This window comes from Neltuma alba, unplaced genomic scaffold, assembly GCF_004799145.2.
Source record: "Neltuma alba isolate B1F8T4 unplaced genomic scaffold, ASM479914v2 tig00012674_pilon, whole genome shotgun sequence".
NCBI lineage: Eukaryota > Viridiplantae > Streptophyta > Magnoliopsida > Fabales > Fabaceae > Neltuma > Neltuma alba.
This window is the reverse complement of record NW_021637106.1, coordinates 40,241-56,272: the sequence shown is the minus strand read 5'-3', so window position 1 is coordinate 56,272 and position 16,032 is coordinate 40,241. Positions and strand designations below refer to the sequence as shown.

Genomic DNA, 16,032 nt, shown 5'->3' with positions numbered 1-16,032 from the left:
GGTCTTAGGATGCTTAGATCCAATTTACGGTTTGTCCATGATTCATAAGGGGTTGTGGTGACTGATTTAGAAGGCACTCGGTTAAGTATGAATGTGGCAGTTAAAAGAGCATCTCCCCAATATGAGGTTGGAAGCTCAGCTTGTGCCATCATTGATCTAACCATATCGAGGAGAGTTCTATTTCTCCTTTCAGCAACTCCGTTTTGTTGAGGAGTGCCAGGGATTGTTAGTTGCCTAACAATACCCCTTTCTTCACAAAGCTCCTTGAACTGATCAGAGAGGTATTCTCGACCTCAGTCAGTTCTTAAGGCTTTGATTCTTGAACCTAGCTGATTTTCCACTACATTGAGATATTTTCTAAAGCACTCTAATGCCTCAGATTTGTGGGAAATCAGGTAAGTATAGCCATATCGGGAAGAATCATCGATGAAGGTAATAAAATACCATGCTCCGTGACGTACCCTAACACTCATTGGTCCGCAAATATCAGAGTGTACCAATTCAAGAGGATAGTTAACCCTGGTTGCCTTTCCGAAAGGCTTCCTTGTGCTCTTGCCAGCAAGGCAATGTTCACACAGAGACATTTCCTTTTTGGACAGGTTTCCTAGCAAACCCTCTTTTGCCAGTTTGGTCATGCGTTCTTGACCAATATGTCCTAATCTAGCGTGCCATATATTGTAATTGACATCGGAAGAAAGTGCATAGCAAGAACTAGAAAAATTATCATTGAAATTTTCTAAAACAAAGAAACCATTCGAAACATAACCAGAAACTGAAAAGTTGGTCCTATACAAAATGTCTACTGTGAAATCATGAAAAAAGACTTTGAAATGAAATTTAACTAAGGAAATAACAGACAAAAGATTTCATCAGATTTCCGGAGCGTAGAGGACATTTTGCAGGACTAGGGTCCTTCCTCCATGCAGGGTCAGCTCACAAGTACCGATCCCTTTGACTTCTACTCTCGCGTTGTTCCCAACATAAAGCCATCTACTTCTTGCTGGTAACCGACGAAATTCTGTGAAGTTACCACGATCCTTGCTCACGTGGTCTGTGGCCCCTGAGTCTATAACCCAAACAAGATTAGTTTCAGCAATAAAAGCAGTGCTAGAAACATAAGAGAAATGTATTGAATCTGAATCCAATACCTTTTTCTGCTCAGGGCAGTCCTTGGCATAATGTCCCTTTTGTTGGCAAGCATAACATTTGATGGTTGCTATGTTCCGCTTCTTTGCAGGTTTCTTGCCTTTCTTGAAGGAACTCTTTCCCTTCTTTACTTTAGGGCTGCCTTTCTTATTTTGAGAGCCTTTGCTTCTCTTGGACTGGTTTTTAGGAGGTTGCCCCTCCCTTTCCTTCAGTTAAATATGCCTTACTGATAGGCTTCACAGTTTCCATCCGATCATCCTCCAGTTGGAGGTGGCGAGCTACATCAACAAAGGTTTTTATACTCTTGTTATGAGTAATGGTGTGCTTCATGGTATCCCAACTTGCTGGGAGAGATCTCATGATAGCTTGAATCAGTTGCTCATCAGATAAGGCGCCTACGGCTTCCTTAAGCTCCCTGATTAAGTTCTGCATTGCCCTCAGGTGATGCCTTATGGGAGTGTTAGGACCCAGCTTGAAATTGTCAAGTTTGACGGTGAGTCTCCTAAGCCTTGCAGCAGAGGTACCGTCAAATTCGGATTTCAGTGCTGCCCACATGGCAGAGGCTGAAGGGTATGTTTCAAATTGCACCAACACATCGTCAGTCATGGCACTCAGCATAGTAATTCTGGCGATAGTGTCCCTTCTTTTCCAGGCCGCGTAGCCGTCCTGGTCCCTTCGCGATGCGTTCGCCTTAGGCTCTGGAAGAAAAGTAGTCAACACATCAGTTACTTCTTGTTCTTCGAGGACATATGATATCTTACGACGCCACATGCTGTAATTGTCTCCGTTCAGCTTGTCACCTCCTACGAGGTCAGCTATAATGGACTTGATTCCTCTTTGAGACATTGTGCTATCACATAGACAATAATGCATTTTAGTACGATATGCAACATACACTTTATTCAAGTAGGTCACAGGTCGTCTGGGCAAGAGTCTCACCATTTTCATGATCAGGAGACAACTAGGTTGGCTCCCATCCCATTACTCCTGGTTAGTCTCTTACCTTTCTTATCTCTGACTTTCCTTGAACATATCCCCAATTTGAGTTTTCCTCATGAAACTCCCACTCAAATAAAGCATTTTAAAATAAAAAGAAAACTTTATTTATTGAAGCATAAATGTTTACAAAAATTTGGATAATCCCAAAAATAAAGTCTCAAGAGTAAACATTAAATGAAAAGGAAAAATAAATGTGAACAAAAACTCATTCGTTCATGATATATTTTATCATAGGTTCTCTCAAACTCTCTTTAACATCTTTCCAGCATCTACAAAGACTTTGTTTAAAAAATCCTTCACTAAAAATGTGTCCTCTTCTTGCTAGTTCCTCTCTGTATTGGATTGTAATGTTTGAGAAAAAGAGTGCGTCTTGCTCATTGACAATTTGTTTAGCATAATAACTCAATTTTGAAAATAGACACTTTTGATGCTTGTATTCATCAGCATGCTTTTCTGCTATTTGTTCTATTAAATTTATGTCCTTGGGTTTGCAGACTTCTTCCTCTTGTTGGTTAGGAACACATTTCCTTTTATCACTACTCCCCTCAGGTACATTAGAGTTTACTTGAGATTGAGGCGCTTTTCTTTTATTTGTACTTTCTTCAGCATAATAATTTGAAGATTTTGGAGCATCAGAAATAGAAGAATAAGTTGGATATTTTCCAAAAGAGTGGTTAGAATTTGAGTTTGAGTTGGCCATTTCCTAAACCCAAAAAGAAGAAGTTAAGAAAAATATAAAAATAAACATTCAAAACATTTATTTGTTATTTTTCGCACCCAAAAAGTCATAAAAAATCGGCATATAATATATTAATTTATAGCTCATGATTTTAGAAATATTTCAGGTCAAACAGGGCTCAAAAATAGCCCCTTACGCGCCCTCACACGCCCCAATAAACATTCCAATTTTTTTAAAAAAATAAAGGGTAGGTTTGCCCACTCTCGGGACCCACGCGTGTGCTTATCCGACCTCTTACCGTTACCTGACCTATTCCATCTGATTCCTCACGTCTTAAGGAGTCTATATATGTGCTTTTTATGACAAAAGGATCCCTAGGTGGACCCCACGCGCCCACAAGGCACGTCCAAAAAAATTTTCCGAGAAATTTTTTTTTAATTTAAGAATATTTTTTTAAAAAAAAGAATTTTTTTAGGTCGAGTCGGTCTATCGACCCGACTTCCAGGGAGGATCCGGGTCCACAGACCCGAAACGCAACGTTTCACTTCAAGTGAAACGCTGCGTCCTGGCCAGCCCAAAACGACGCCGTTTTGGGCTGGTCAGGTCGTCCCTGACCTCCAGCCGGGTTGCCCCAGATCCGGCTGGAGCTCCGGCGGGTCCGTCGCGACCCGTCATTTTCGAACCTTGATTTCTTCCTCCTCCGAGCTCCGTTTTATGCATTTTAGGTGTCTAGGAACTCATATTTTCGTGCTCTACAACTCTATGGGTTCATTTTCTTTAAAAAAACATCATTTTTAAAGACCCAAAAACAGGAGTGTACGGCCGACGCTAGGGCTTTTGGGAAAAAGGATTTAGATCACGTTTTTGAACCTCACGGCATTACAAGTAATGTTTTCGAGCTTCAATTATATATACAGAGTGTGTATTTGAGTTTAAAACACAAGCATATTGAGTTCGAATGATATATGGCATATTCATGATGCAGCGGAAAAAAAAATGAGCGTGAATAATATATGCACACATATATTGAGGGCCTCAAGAACATCTCGGCTCTGATGCCAATGTAAGAATAATATGATAATGGATCGAAAACATACCGGTCGGATCTCGGGTCGGGTCGGTCGGATCTTCTTAGCTCACGCTTAAGCTAGACTATAAAAGTCTAAACTTTTAAGTGCACAGCAGAGCACTTCTTTTGCGAGAAAGAAAATAAGAGAAAGAGAGAGATATATATAGTAGGAAAGCTCTACTACTGGAGTGATTTGAACTGATGGGGGGAAGCCTCTATTTATAGCTTTTGTCAGGGATATTTTGGGTAGCATAAAAATATCCACTGAGCCCATCAGATAAATCTGAGATAAGATATAATATATCCTTATCTCATAATATCATGATATTTGAATTTAAATCCATAATCAATCACAATTAATTCTAAATATATATACTTAATATATATTTAATTTACACAATATAAATTATAAATTAATTAAGATTTATATCGTAACCGATTGGATATGATTCAGGGTATTTGACCAAGTCAAACATATCACAATATCGCTTGGATATTTGACTGATATATTCTCTTTATACCCGGTCAAATAATCCGACCCATCAAGGGCGGATCCCAAGCCCAAAATCTAACAGCTATTGATAGCAATTTTTGCATATTTGATCACCTAATACCTCAGCTCTACCAGATGGAGCTTGATGAAATAAACTTGACTTGATACATTTTGGGTTATTTTTGTGAATGAATATATTACAGTTTTTACATAAAAAGGTATGTTAAAATTAGTTTTTTTTATCTGTAAGATATTAAAATTATCTTTAATAAAAAGCCATTAGTAAGAAGAGTGTGTTTAATTAATTAAAAAGTTCTAGAGTTGGTCAAGGATGCAAGATAAAAGAAATTATTACTTTAGCAAAACACATTATATTGAGAGACATGTTAGATTACATATGGTAAAGATTACAAGGAGTGAAGCCAGTAGTATATTTTATTCTTGATATAAGAGCTAGATAATAAATTTATGGAGATTAAAAAAATTAGATAAGTTAGTTATTGGTAATAAATGGATAACATAATTTCTAAAATATTTTTATTAGCTATGTGCATAAGAACTATCCATTAATGAAAACCAATGACCACATGAATTATTTGAGAAAAAAAAAGGATAAATACTAAAGATAAAGTGGATCTAGTTCTTAGAAAAATTATAAATAAAGACCCCATAATATGTAAAATTGTGATTTGGGACCTTAAATTTGAAAATAGCAATTAAGGATTAGGTCCCACTTTTGCAAATATGAAATATGGGTGAAATGTCTGAAATACCCCACAGTCAAATTGTGACTTGGTCTACTGAAGTTGTCATTTCCTAAAGTAAACTTATCATTTTCTATAGTCAACTTGTCATTTGGCATACCCTTAATCAAATTGTGATTTGGTTTACTGAAGTTGTCATGCATTAAAGTGAACTTGTCATTTTCCATAGCCAAATTATCATTTGACTGAGGGACATTTTAGACATTTCACCACGATTTCATATTTGAAAAGTGAGATCGGGTCCTTATTTGCTATTTTTTAAATTAAGAGTCTCAAATTACAATTTTATATATTATGGGGTTTTTATTTGTAATTTTCTTTTAATTCTTATAGTTAAGACCAAATTGATTCTCTAACTAGCTATTATATTAAAGATTGAAGGTAGCATTAGTTGCTCTTCTGATCCTATTTATAAGTCACTTCTAACAAGTTTCATATAGATCAAAAAACCTTTAAATTTTATTAATACTTATTTAACATTCAACAATTTTATTATATTTAATATACATTATATTCTATGAGAACAAAATTAATACAACAATAAATAATAAATAAAATTGTACGTTTATATAAAAAAATTTCTCTTTCCACCCTATAAATAGAACCAAAGGAGTACTCTTCTGATCACTTCTCTGGTCCTATTTATAAGTTACTTCTAACATGTTTCATACAAACTAAGAAAAACTTTAAACTTTATTAACTCTCATTTAAAATTCAACAACTTTCCAACTTTATATCTATTTAATATACATTATATTTTATACAAACAAAGTCAACACAATAATAAATGAAGGATAAAATTGTATAACCACACAAAAAATTTCTCTTAGTATCTTATAAGTATGACCAAAAATTGTTTTTTCTCTCTCTCTCTTATAAATAGGACCATAAAAATATCACACAATCACACTTTTGCTTATCCACAAGCAAAAACAACTATGATAGAAAGGAAAATAATATTATGTGCATATGATCTAATGTTTTTTAAAATTAGATTCGTCGTTAAATGACTGAATAAATAGTGGTGTCGGTTGCATCATTAGTTTGACTATGATTATAGTCTTAATTTTATAAATTAAAATATATTATATTATAAAAAAAATGAATACTAATATACTTGTATAAGATAACATTCAAATCAGAATGACTGACACAACGAGATTCATCTATAATTACAGGTGTAAATAGAAATAGGCAATTGACAATCGATTATAATAATTCTCATTGAGATTAAACCTGTTGAATTGAATTTCAATTAACTAACATCTATGTTTGAAGTATGTGAAAGTAGTTTTTAAAGTACTTCAGTCATTAATATAAAACCTATTTAACTAATTTGATTAGATTAAAGAAGTTGGGTAAATTAGTTAATTATAAAAAATATGACATGTTTTTCCTAAAACACAATAATCATCTGTCTTAATATCATCCCTCCCTCTTTTACTTGATAATGCTTAAAAAAACTGATAAATATGATAAATATGTCTTATATTTAGAATCAAAATCAACTTAATAATTAGGTCTTTTATCAAGGATCAGACGGGTATAAAATTCATCATCCATTCTAATGTTGCATTTCTTGACATAATAGATTGAGAGAGGCGATTGCTAACCTAGAGTTGTTGCTGATTGATTTCTCCGTAAGAATTCTTTCAGAGAAGTATCTTTACGATAGATGATTTCATGCAACTAATGCTTATTCATACTTTATATTTATAAATTTTTTTATATTTGTAAAAAAATTCAAAAAAATTAGATTTTATTAAAATTAGTGCTGGGGTCTCATGGATGATGTGTTAGACTTTGGGACCAAAGGGAATAGGCTTTTGGGAGCGGAAAAAAATTGCAATTGCAGTTGTTTTATTACCAACCCTAGGTTGTAAAAGTAAACCCCACGGCTAACCTAACGGTAACTGACTTACTAGTCGTGAATAAGTGATGTTGCGCCACATAAACCAGTAAGATAAATATATTAAAAAATGAATATATAAGAAAAATTTATCTTATAAAATAGAAAAGTCTTTGTAAATTGATCGAAACAGCTTTTAAAAGAAATCAACTATCAAATGGTGCTTAATAATAGTCTCACATTAATAATCAAATTTAAATCCACCCTACCAATTGAATCAATTTTGTGGGCTGTGTTTTTAGCACATTGACATATATTTCAAGAGCTATTTATATAGGGACAAAAAATGATTTATGTTTCTATGCAATTTAATAATTAAGGGAGAGAAGAAGAGGGAACAAAGAATTTTTTTTCCCCTTAATTGTGTTTGTATATAAAAAGCAAGGAGAACTGACGATAGAGCGGGTTAGAGTTGGCATTTTGCCAGCCCGCCAAGGTGCAGGTTGCTCTAGCCCGCACCACATAACCCGCAAGCTGTGGCGGGCTAGCCCGCGGGTTGGCGGGTTGGTTTGTCTAACCCGCCACTTTTTTTTAAAAAAAAATTTCATATAAATAATATGTTATTATATTTGAAAATTTTCTTCTCTTATTTACATTTCAATTTTCATGTTACATAATACATATGTAAACAAAAAATATTTTTTAAAAATAAGCATACTATATTTATAGCAAAACTTTAATAACTACAATCAAATATAAAACAATATTTATTACGGAAAAAAAGTGTTTTAAAAAACATGGTAAATTAACTTTAAAAAATTCAGATAAATGCACTTCTAATTTATTAAGAGATAATGTTTTGTATCAAACACGGCGTTTGTATGAAAAAAAATTATAAAATTTATCACTTGATGAGTTAATGTTGATTGAATATTAATCATGTAAAATATTTATAATGCATTATTTTATATTTGTATTGACTATTTTAAATGTGGTTAAACATCATTTATACTTGTGATTACTTTTAAATTTTTAGATCACCATTTATTATTTTAAAAAGTAAATAAAAATAAGATTTGAAAATTGAGAATTAAAAAAAAAAAAAAGATGGCCAACCCGCTGTGGCGGGTTAGGGTTGGGATTTTTCCAACCCACCAAAATGCGGGCTACTCTAACCCGCACCACATAACACACGAGTTGTGGCAGGCTGGCCCGTATTCCCAGTTATAATTGACGACGGTTGATGGCCTTGTGGCTAGGACAGTTTCTTTCGTTTGATTGATATATGGGAAAATTAAGGAGAAGGACCTAAAAAAATTAGTATTTATTAAGAGGGATCTTAAAAATTATAATTAATTTGAAAGACCAAAATTAAAATAAAATTTTACAATTACCAAATTATCCCTTGTCAAATCCCTACGTTATCTCCAACACCCCTCCTATTTCAATTTGATGGTTAATTATCAATTGAACTTGATCTCTCTCTCTATATCTCTTTTTGATGCACCCAAAGTTTTTACCAATAGCAATTATCTTGTTGGAAATCTAGAACAAAGAAGACAAATTAAAAGGAATCAATTAGCAGACTATTGATTGGACGGCATGTATATTTTGAAACATTATTTTCCCTCCTTTAGTTTATTTGTACCAAATGTTTTCTAATTTTCTCATGGCCTCTATATAAAGACTTTTTGGATGAATATAAAAGTATATATTTGTACCTTCATTCAATCCCAACTATACATGCATATGAACACAATCACACTATCTATACAAAGCTTCTTAGATGAATATAAATATAGTTCTTTGTGTTAACCAAAATATGAAAATCAAGTAAATAGTACCTCTTAGTAACCTAAGCTTCACTAATAATTTTTCCAACCACATCAGAATGAGGGGCAAAATTACAGTTGCGCAAGCTGGAAATTTTTCTAGCCATATTGGAATGAAAGGCTGGTAGATGCAAATATGAATGACTGAAAAATAGGACTCTATTTTTTGTTAATTGCTGTATTTAGTTTTTAATTTTAATGGGGGCAATTTAGTAATTATAAAGTTATATTTCAATTGATAACTGATAGTCAAATATTGAGATGGGTCTTTAAGATAATGTAGAGATTTGGTCAGGAATAATTTTGTAATTGTAAATTCATATTTTAATTTTTAGTCCTTCAAGTTAATTACAATTTTTAAGATCCCTGTCCATAAATACTAATTTTTTTAGGTCCTTCTCCTCAATTTTCCCTTGATATATTACTTTTAAGCTTAAAAAAAAAATGGTGGTGCCACTTGGTGACGTGTGTTTGGTGGGATTCTGAAAATATCTACTTTTGTGTTCCTTCATTTTCTCGTTTCTTTTTATAACTACTCAGTCATGTGCTTATTCCATCCATCTATTTTAATAAATAACTAATTCATAAATATTTAAAAATCTTTAAATTAGTTATTTATAAAAAAATATGGGTTTGTTTTTATTTTTGAATTTTTTGTATTAGAAATCATTTCATTAATGTAAGAAATTTTTAATTTACATACAATATTAATAGGAATAATTCTAAAACAATTATAAATTTATAAGACAAAAGATATTAATGTTTTACATTTATGACAACAGCTAATCCCTCAATCATTTTCTACATTTATAAATTAAAAATTTATTGACCATTAGTTCCTTTAATTCTTGGTGTAAGGATTCCAAACATGTCTCCCAATTTTATTAAGGATAATTTTGATATTTTATAATAAATAGTCAATTTTAACTACTTTTATTAATTTATGTAAAGTTGTTAAATAATGCTTCTCAATAGGACTTGAGGGAGTAATATCTTATTATCTGTAAGTAATATATTTCTTATCGTTCTAAATTTTAGTATTATAATTTTAAAATTTTAATTTGTAAATAGAAATATTTTTTCATATATAATAATACATATATTTATAATAAAGAGAATTGCAATAAAATCTTAAAAAAGAAACATAATTCTAATAAAATTCCAATAACAAGTAAGTAGTTTGTAATAACAAGTTTTAAAATAGTAAATGAGAACTTCTTATTTGTTATTAAAATTTTTTGGTAGTTTTTTTTTAAATGAAATTTTATTGTACTTTTGACCCTGAAAAAATGAAATTTTATTGTAATTCGCTTTTTATAATTTTGTTGTTACTGTTTTCAGAAAGCAGCATTGGCCCCCACCCTGGAAGTAAAGAGTAAAGACAGAAAGAGAGTGGGTGACAAGGGGAGGAAGAGGGTTTTTGTGAAATAGCACGCGCAATTGCTGCGCGTGAAGTAAATAGAATGGTCAAGTCCCTTTTTATGGAATCCCGTAGTTTCTGTAGTGCCTGATAAGGGACCCACATGAACAACACGCCAATAGGTGGGAATGTGGGATCCCATAGTTCCTTTTCTTCTCTCTTTTTTTTCCTCTTCCGGTTTTGCCCCTTTTTTCGTTTTTTTTTCTCTCTCTTTTTTTTTTCAAATAAACAAAATCCCTTACCCCATGGTTGGATGAGAAGAAAAAAAATTGAAAGGACATTAAACATAAGGGAAAAAATTTGAGAAGATTTGAGGTTTTTCTTTGTTGATATGAGCAAAAAAAAAAAAAGTGAGAGAAAGGACAAAGAGGGTGAAAATGAGAGTTAGAATCTGCCATGTTGTGCTTGTCCAAATTGACTTATCCAAATATTTATAAGCAAGTTTTATATAAATCGATTATGATAAAAAATAAAAAAAACGCTTCCAATAGTCATAAATCGTTAGTTTTTGTTTCTAACAATTAGATTTCTTAATAGGCTATTTAGTTACTATTAGACACAACATGTTATATTATACTCTTCCGGTTATAGATATAAAACCTATTATCCACTTTGTAGTATAATTTACACTACAAAGTAGGTCTTCTATTTAGAACCGGAAGAGTATTACATCCGATTCTTAGTATAAGGTTTAATTGACTAACTTGAAGAGATTAGAGATGTTAGTTAAGTTAGCTATTTAAAGTAAATAAATATTGTGTCTTCTAAAATAAAATATCTTTATTAATCATGCGTGTTTGAATTATAGTAATTTCTTAACATATGCATCTACTATAAAAATTACTTGAAGGCAAAATAGATAAATATTAGAGATAAAATAAATAATAATATTATATTTATGATAAAATTAAATGTCAAATTAGTTCTTATATTCAAGATATAATACTTGATTACTTTTTATTTTATTTCAGTATATTCCAGGATTTCGAATAAATAGAGATTCTCAACAAAGACCAAGATTTATTTTTATATGGAAAATGACAACATTATGAATCTTCATAAATTATCAAATTGACTATCTTGCCCCCACCAACCCGCTTCACCACCAACTCCTCTGAGAGAGAAATGTCAACATTCACCAAACATCACCAGTTCATCATAACCATTCATCTCATGACTTGACTTTAAATTTACGGGAAAATATTTCAATAGTATATTCTTAATTTTGAATATTGTAAAATATTAAATACCACGTTCCACAAAAAATATAAAATATCAAAAGTTCATAGAGCTGGGAATCATACAAATACATATATGGTTCACACTGGTTCATTTTAGCTACTGTTCTAAAAGATTTGGTTATGATTAAGGTGCCGAAAAACTTTACACCTATAGCGACTTCTGTTTTTCTTTTTTTTTTTTTGCCAACTATAAAAACTTCTATTTATCTTTTGTATGATGATATTTATTTAATGGCACAGGAAAGCCACTACCGCTGGTTAAAAAAAAAAGAAAGCTACTACAGCTAGAAAACTAGATTTATTTATTAAGAGAATGTTGCCGTAATTTATTTTGTGTTGCATGTGTGACACAAGGCTAATCCAAATATAGGAAGTAATAAATAAATAATTTATAAATTTAAAAAAAAATAATTAAATTAGTTATTTATAAAAAAATATATTGTGATTTTCTTAAATTACTATTTTTAATTATTTGCATAGGAAACTAGAGAATTTTTTTAATTTGTGCAATTTATAGAAATAATTTGAAAATAAATTATAAATTTGGAAGAGAGAGTTGATTAAGATCGTATATTTATAACTAAAATAAATTTCTAACTAGCTCTTATATTTAGTATCGGAACAAGCTTTTATTATGGTATTTTACTGTTTGATTAAGTCTTATAAAATTATATTTTATATGTCACATTCATTATATTTTTGTTTCAAATTTTATTTATATTCTTTTTATAAATAAGTTACATTTCTTTACATTATTGTGTATGAAAAATCAGACAAATCATTAAATTACAAATAAAAAAACAGTTTTTTTTAGCAAATAAAAAAGCAGTTTTAGAAATTGATAATTTGGCCACACCACAAACGGAAAGCTGTTGACTGAGCAAAGCTACAAATGTGCATTTCTCATTGGTGTGATCTCTTCTTCACAGCAACATTCTCTTCCCACCACTGCTCCAACGAACAAAACCACCACTTTCTGTTTCCCTCGGTCACAATCCATTTCCATTTTCTCTTCCTCTTCCTTCCTTCCTTCTTCTTCGCCTATGGAGCCCGTTAACGCTTGGGGAAACACTCCGCTCAAAACCATCGACCCAGAAATCCAGGACCTCATCGAGAAGGAAAAGCGCCGGCAATGTCGCGGCATCGAGCTCATTGCCTCCGAAAATTTCACCTCCTTTGCCGTCATAGAGGCTCTAGGCAGTGCCTTGACCAACAAATACTCTGAGGGTATGCCCGGAAATCGCTACTATGGCGGGAACGAGTTCATCGATGAAATTGAGAACCTGTGCCGGTCACGTGCTCTCCAAGCCTTTCGCTTGGATCCCGCCAAGTGGGGCGTCAATGTGCAGCCTTACTCTGGTTCTCCGGCGAATTTCGCCGCCTACACGGCGGTGCTGGAACCACATGATCGCATAATGGGTTTGGATCTTCCCTCAGGTGGTCATTTGACTCATGGGTATTATACTGCCGGAGGGAAGAAGATTTCTGCGACCTCGATTTACTTCGAGAGCCTGCCTTATAAGGTGAATTCAAGTACTGGTTATCTTGATTATGACAAATTGGAGGAGAAGGCCTTAGATTTTAGGCCTAAATTGATCATTTGTGGTGGAAGCGCCTACCCAAGGGACTGGGATTATGCAAGGTTCAGGGAGGTTGCTGATAAGTGTGGAGCTCTTTTGCTCTGTGATATGGCTCACATTAGTGGTCTTGTTGCTGCTCAGGTACATCATGTTACTTGAGTTATGGTGTGGTTGTGCATGGAATTTCTGTTTTGGATTTCTTTTTTTTAAAGTTTCTATGACGTTTGATTGATCTTGTTCTTGTCAAACTGAGATTAAATTTTAATACCGCATCCTTTGTTATTTTATTTCTTTAATTTTTTTTTGGGTGACGTTTAGCAATATTTGTTTCTGTTTTTATTTTCCTTAACATTTTTTTTTTCCTCTGTTTTGTTTTGTCATGAGTCAGACTGGGATCCATAGACCTCCCAAAAAGAAGCTCTTTATTTCAACCAATCATATTTTATCAAAAAAGTTGAAAGTAGATGTAATTCTCCACAAGTACTTAATTAATCTTATGATTTGTTTCCAGTGTGATTTTCTCTATAAATGACATAAATTTGATAGTGCTTGTCGGTTCAAGATATGTTTTGTTTTTGCAAGATGTGCTTCTTAATTTTCATGTGGTAATCTGGAATCACTTCGCATTTTATTCTTTTGAGCAACCTACTCGCTTGGGTCTGCTAGTGGAACAGTTTTATGGCCTACAAGTTTGATAATAAGTTCATGATTACGTATTGGTTATCATTTATTACATACTGTTGAGGTCTATGTCTCAAAATATGTTAAGTAAACTTTGTTGATCTGTATATCAGTGATTTAAATCGGAACAAATATTTCTCATATTGGCTGCAGGAGGCTAATAACCCATTTGAGTATTGTGACTTAGTCACAACAACGACCCACAAGAGTCTGAGAGGTCCTAGAGCTGGTATGATCTTTTACCGAAAGGGGCCAAAACCACCCAAGAAGGGCCAGCCTGAGGGTGCAGTTTATGACTTTGAAGACAAGATCAACTTTGCTGTCTTCCCATCACTTCAAGGTGGTCCTCACAATCACCAGATCGGCGCTCTCGCCGTTGCGCTGAAACAGGCCATGTCACCTGGCTTTAAGGCCTATGCCAAGCAAGTTAAGGCAAATGCAGTCGCCATTGGAAATTACTTGATTGGCAAAGGCTACAGCATTGTCACCGGAGGAACTGAGAATCATCTTGTATTGTGGGATCTCCGGCCTCTCGGTTTGACTGGTGAGTAAGTGAACTTATGCCTAATTAAAGAAGAAAAGAACAAGTCTAACTAAAAATTCTTCAAGCCTAAGTTTAAGAAGGCATCAATCCATTAATGCAATTTTTCTCACTGCTTGAGTGAACTTATGCCTAACTGAAGAATAAAAGAACAAATAAAATTACAACTTGTTCATCTCTAGGTTGAAGGAGGCATCGATTTATTAATGCAATTTTTTTTGGTCACTGCTTGATGTTCCTTCAGGCAATAAGGTGGAAAAAGTTTGTGATCTCTGCAACATCACCGTGAACAAAAATGCTGTCTTTGGTGATAGCAGTGCCTTGGCTCCTGGCGGAGTAAGAATTGGTAAGTACTCAATTTTTGAACTTGAATATGCTAATTGGAAGCGCACAACTGATGTGTAGCGATAAAAGCTAATGACATTCTCGTAGAGTCATGCTAAAGTATTGTCGTTAGAAACTTCACTGAAGGTGCATTAGTTCTGGCTGAGCTGGAAGGCCAAATTGAAAGTTCTCTAGAAGGTTGACTTTATTAGTAAGATACTAGCAGATGTTTGTCTAGATACAAGGTGCTCTTTCATATAATTTTTTTTTTCTTTTCCTGATCTCAGTTGATTGTTGAATCAGATCTTCTAAATCAGTTCACATGACAGTTTAGAGAGAGAAAGAAAGGGAGAAGATGGACCGATTCATGTAAGACTCATGTCATAGATGAGTCTCGCGTCTGTCCTTATCTTTCTCTTTCTGAATTTCAGGTGAAGTAAGCTACAGGGGATCTTCGGATTGCTGTTTGTTTGCCTTCATTTTTCGCTGAAAGTAACTGACAAAGTGTCGATTCACAGGAGCTCCAGCCATGACATCTAGAGGATTGCTTGAGAAGGACTTTGAGAAGATTGGGGAGTTCCTTCACCGTGCAGTCTCTCTCACACTGGAAATCCAAAAGGAGCATGGCAAGCTTTTGAAGGACTTCAACAAAGGATTGGTGAACAATAAAGCTATCGAAGAACTCAAAGCTGATGTTGAAAAATTTTCATCCTCATTTGATATGCCTGGCTTTCTGGTCTCAGAGATGAAGTACAAGGACTAAGTTGGATCATAGAATTCTCCACTGAATGTTGTCTTCCTATTCTGTGTTTCTTGTAGGTTGGCTGTGTTTTATCATCATCATTCCCCCCCCCCCCCCAAAAATTTATGTTGAAGCTCTGTCTTGTCTTTGATTTCTTGTTATGTATGCCAAATATCATGTTTTCATTTAACAAGCAGAGCAAAAATGTAGTTTAGATGCAAATGGGTTTTAGGAAGTTGGAAAATATTTCGGGTTCGAATTGTTATTTTGTTATGCAATAAGAAAAAGTTCAAATATTTTAGGCAAAACATAGTTTTTGGCCCCTGAGCCTCATCAAGAAATCTTTCCAAACCAACAAACTTTACTTTCTTATTTGTTTTCCCTCCTTTGTAACAAAGAATTATCAACTTACTCTCAACTAACTTCTTACCTAGGCTTTGAACAAAGTTTGAATTAAGCTATTGTTCGCCATTAATAAATAATACAACTTGTATGCATGCATGCATGGAAAAGAAATTATAACTTTTAGTCCTTGAATTTTCTTTTTAATTACCGATTCAGTCTCAAATTTTGAGTCGAGGCAACTCAATTTATAACTCAATAAACTACAGGGAGTGAATTGTATAAAGTTAAGAAGTGATAAAAACTGAGTTGTTCAGTGTTAAATTTTAA

General features: G+C 33.2%; 1 protein-coding gene across 1 annotated transcript; it reads left to right on the top strand.

Annotated features, from left to right (window-relative positions):
* The first annotated feature begins 12,457 nt into the window (after window positions 1-12,457).
* Window positions 12,458-15,668, top strand: LOC114729761 (serine hydroxymethyltransferase 4-like). The gene is made up of 4 exons (XM_028916796.1): window positions 12,458-13,213; window positions 13,907-14,297; window positions 14,539-14,640; window positions 15,137-15,668. The coding sequence occupies exons 1-4, from the start codon at window positions 12,536-12,538 to the stop codon at window positions 15,379-15,381; spliced, it is 1,416 nt and encodes a 471-aa protein (XP_028772629.1). The 5' UTR covers window positions 12,458-12,535; the 3' UTR covers window positions 15,382-15,668.
* Window positions 15,669-16,032: the final 364 nt, after the last annotated feature.

What these genes read in the sequence shown, in the direction of transcription:
- LOC114729761 (XM_028916796.1), top strand. Translation starts at nt 12,536, where the DNA reads ATGGAGCCCGTTAACGCTTGGGGAAACACTCCGCTCAAAACCATCGAC. An exon ending in CCGGCCTCTCGGTTTGACTG is followed by an intron (nt 14,298 to 14,538) that starts GTGAGTAAGTGA and finishes ATGTTCCTTCAG; the next exon opens with GCAATAAGGTGGAAAAAGTT. An exon ending in TCCTGGCGGAGTAAGAATTG is followed by an intron (nt 14,641 to 15,136) that starts GTAAGTACTCAA and finishes GTCGATTCACAG; the next exon opens with GAGCTCCAGCCATGACATCT.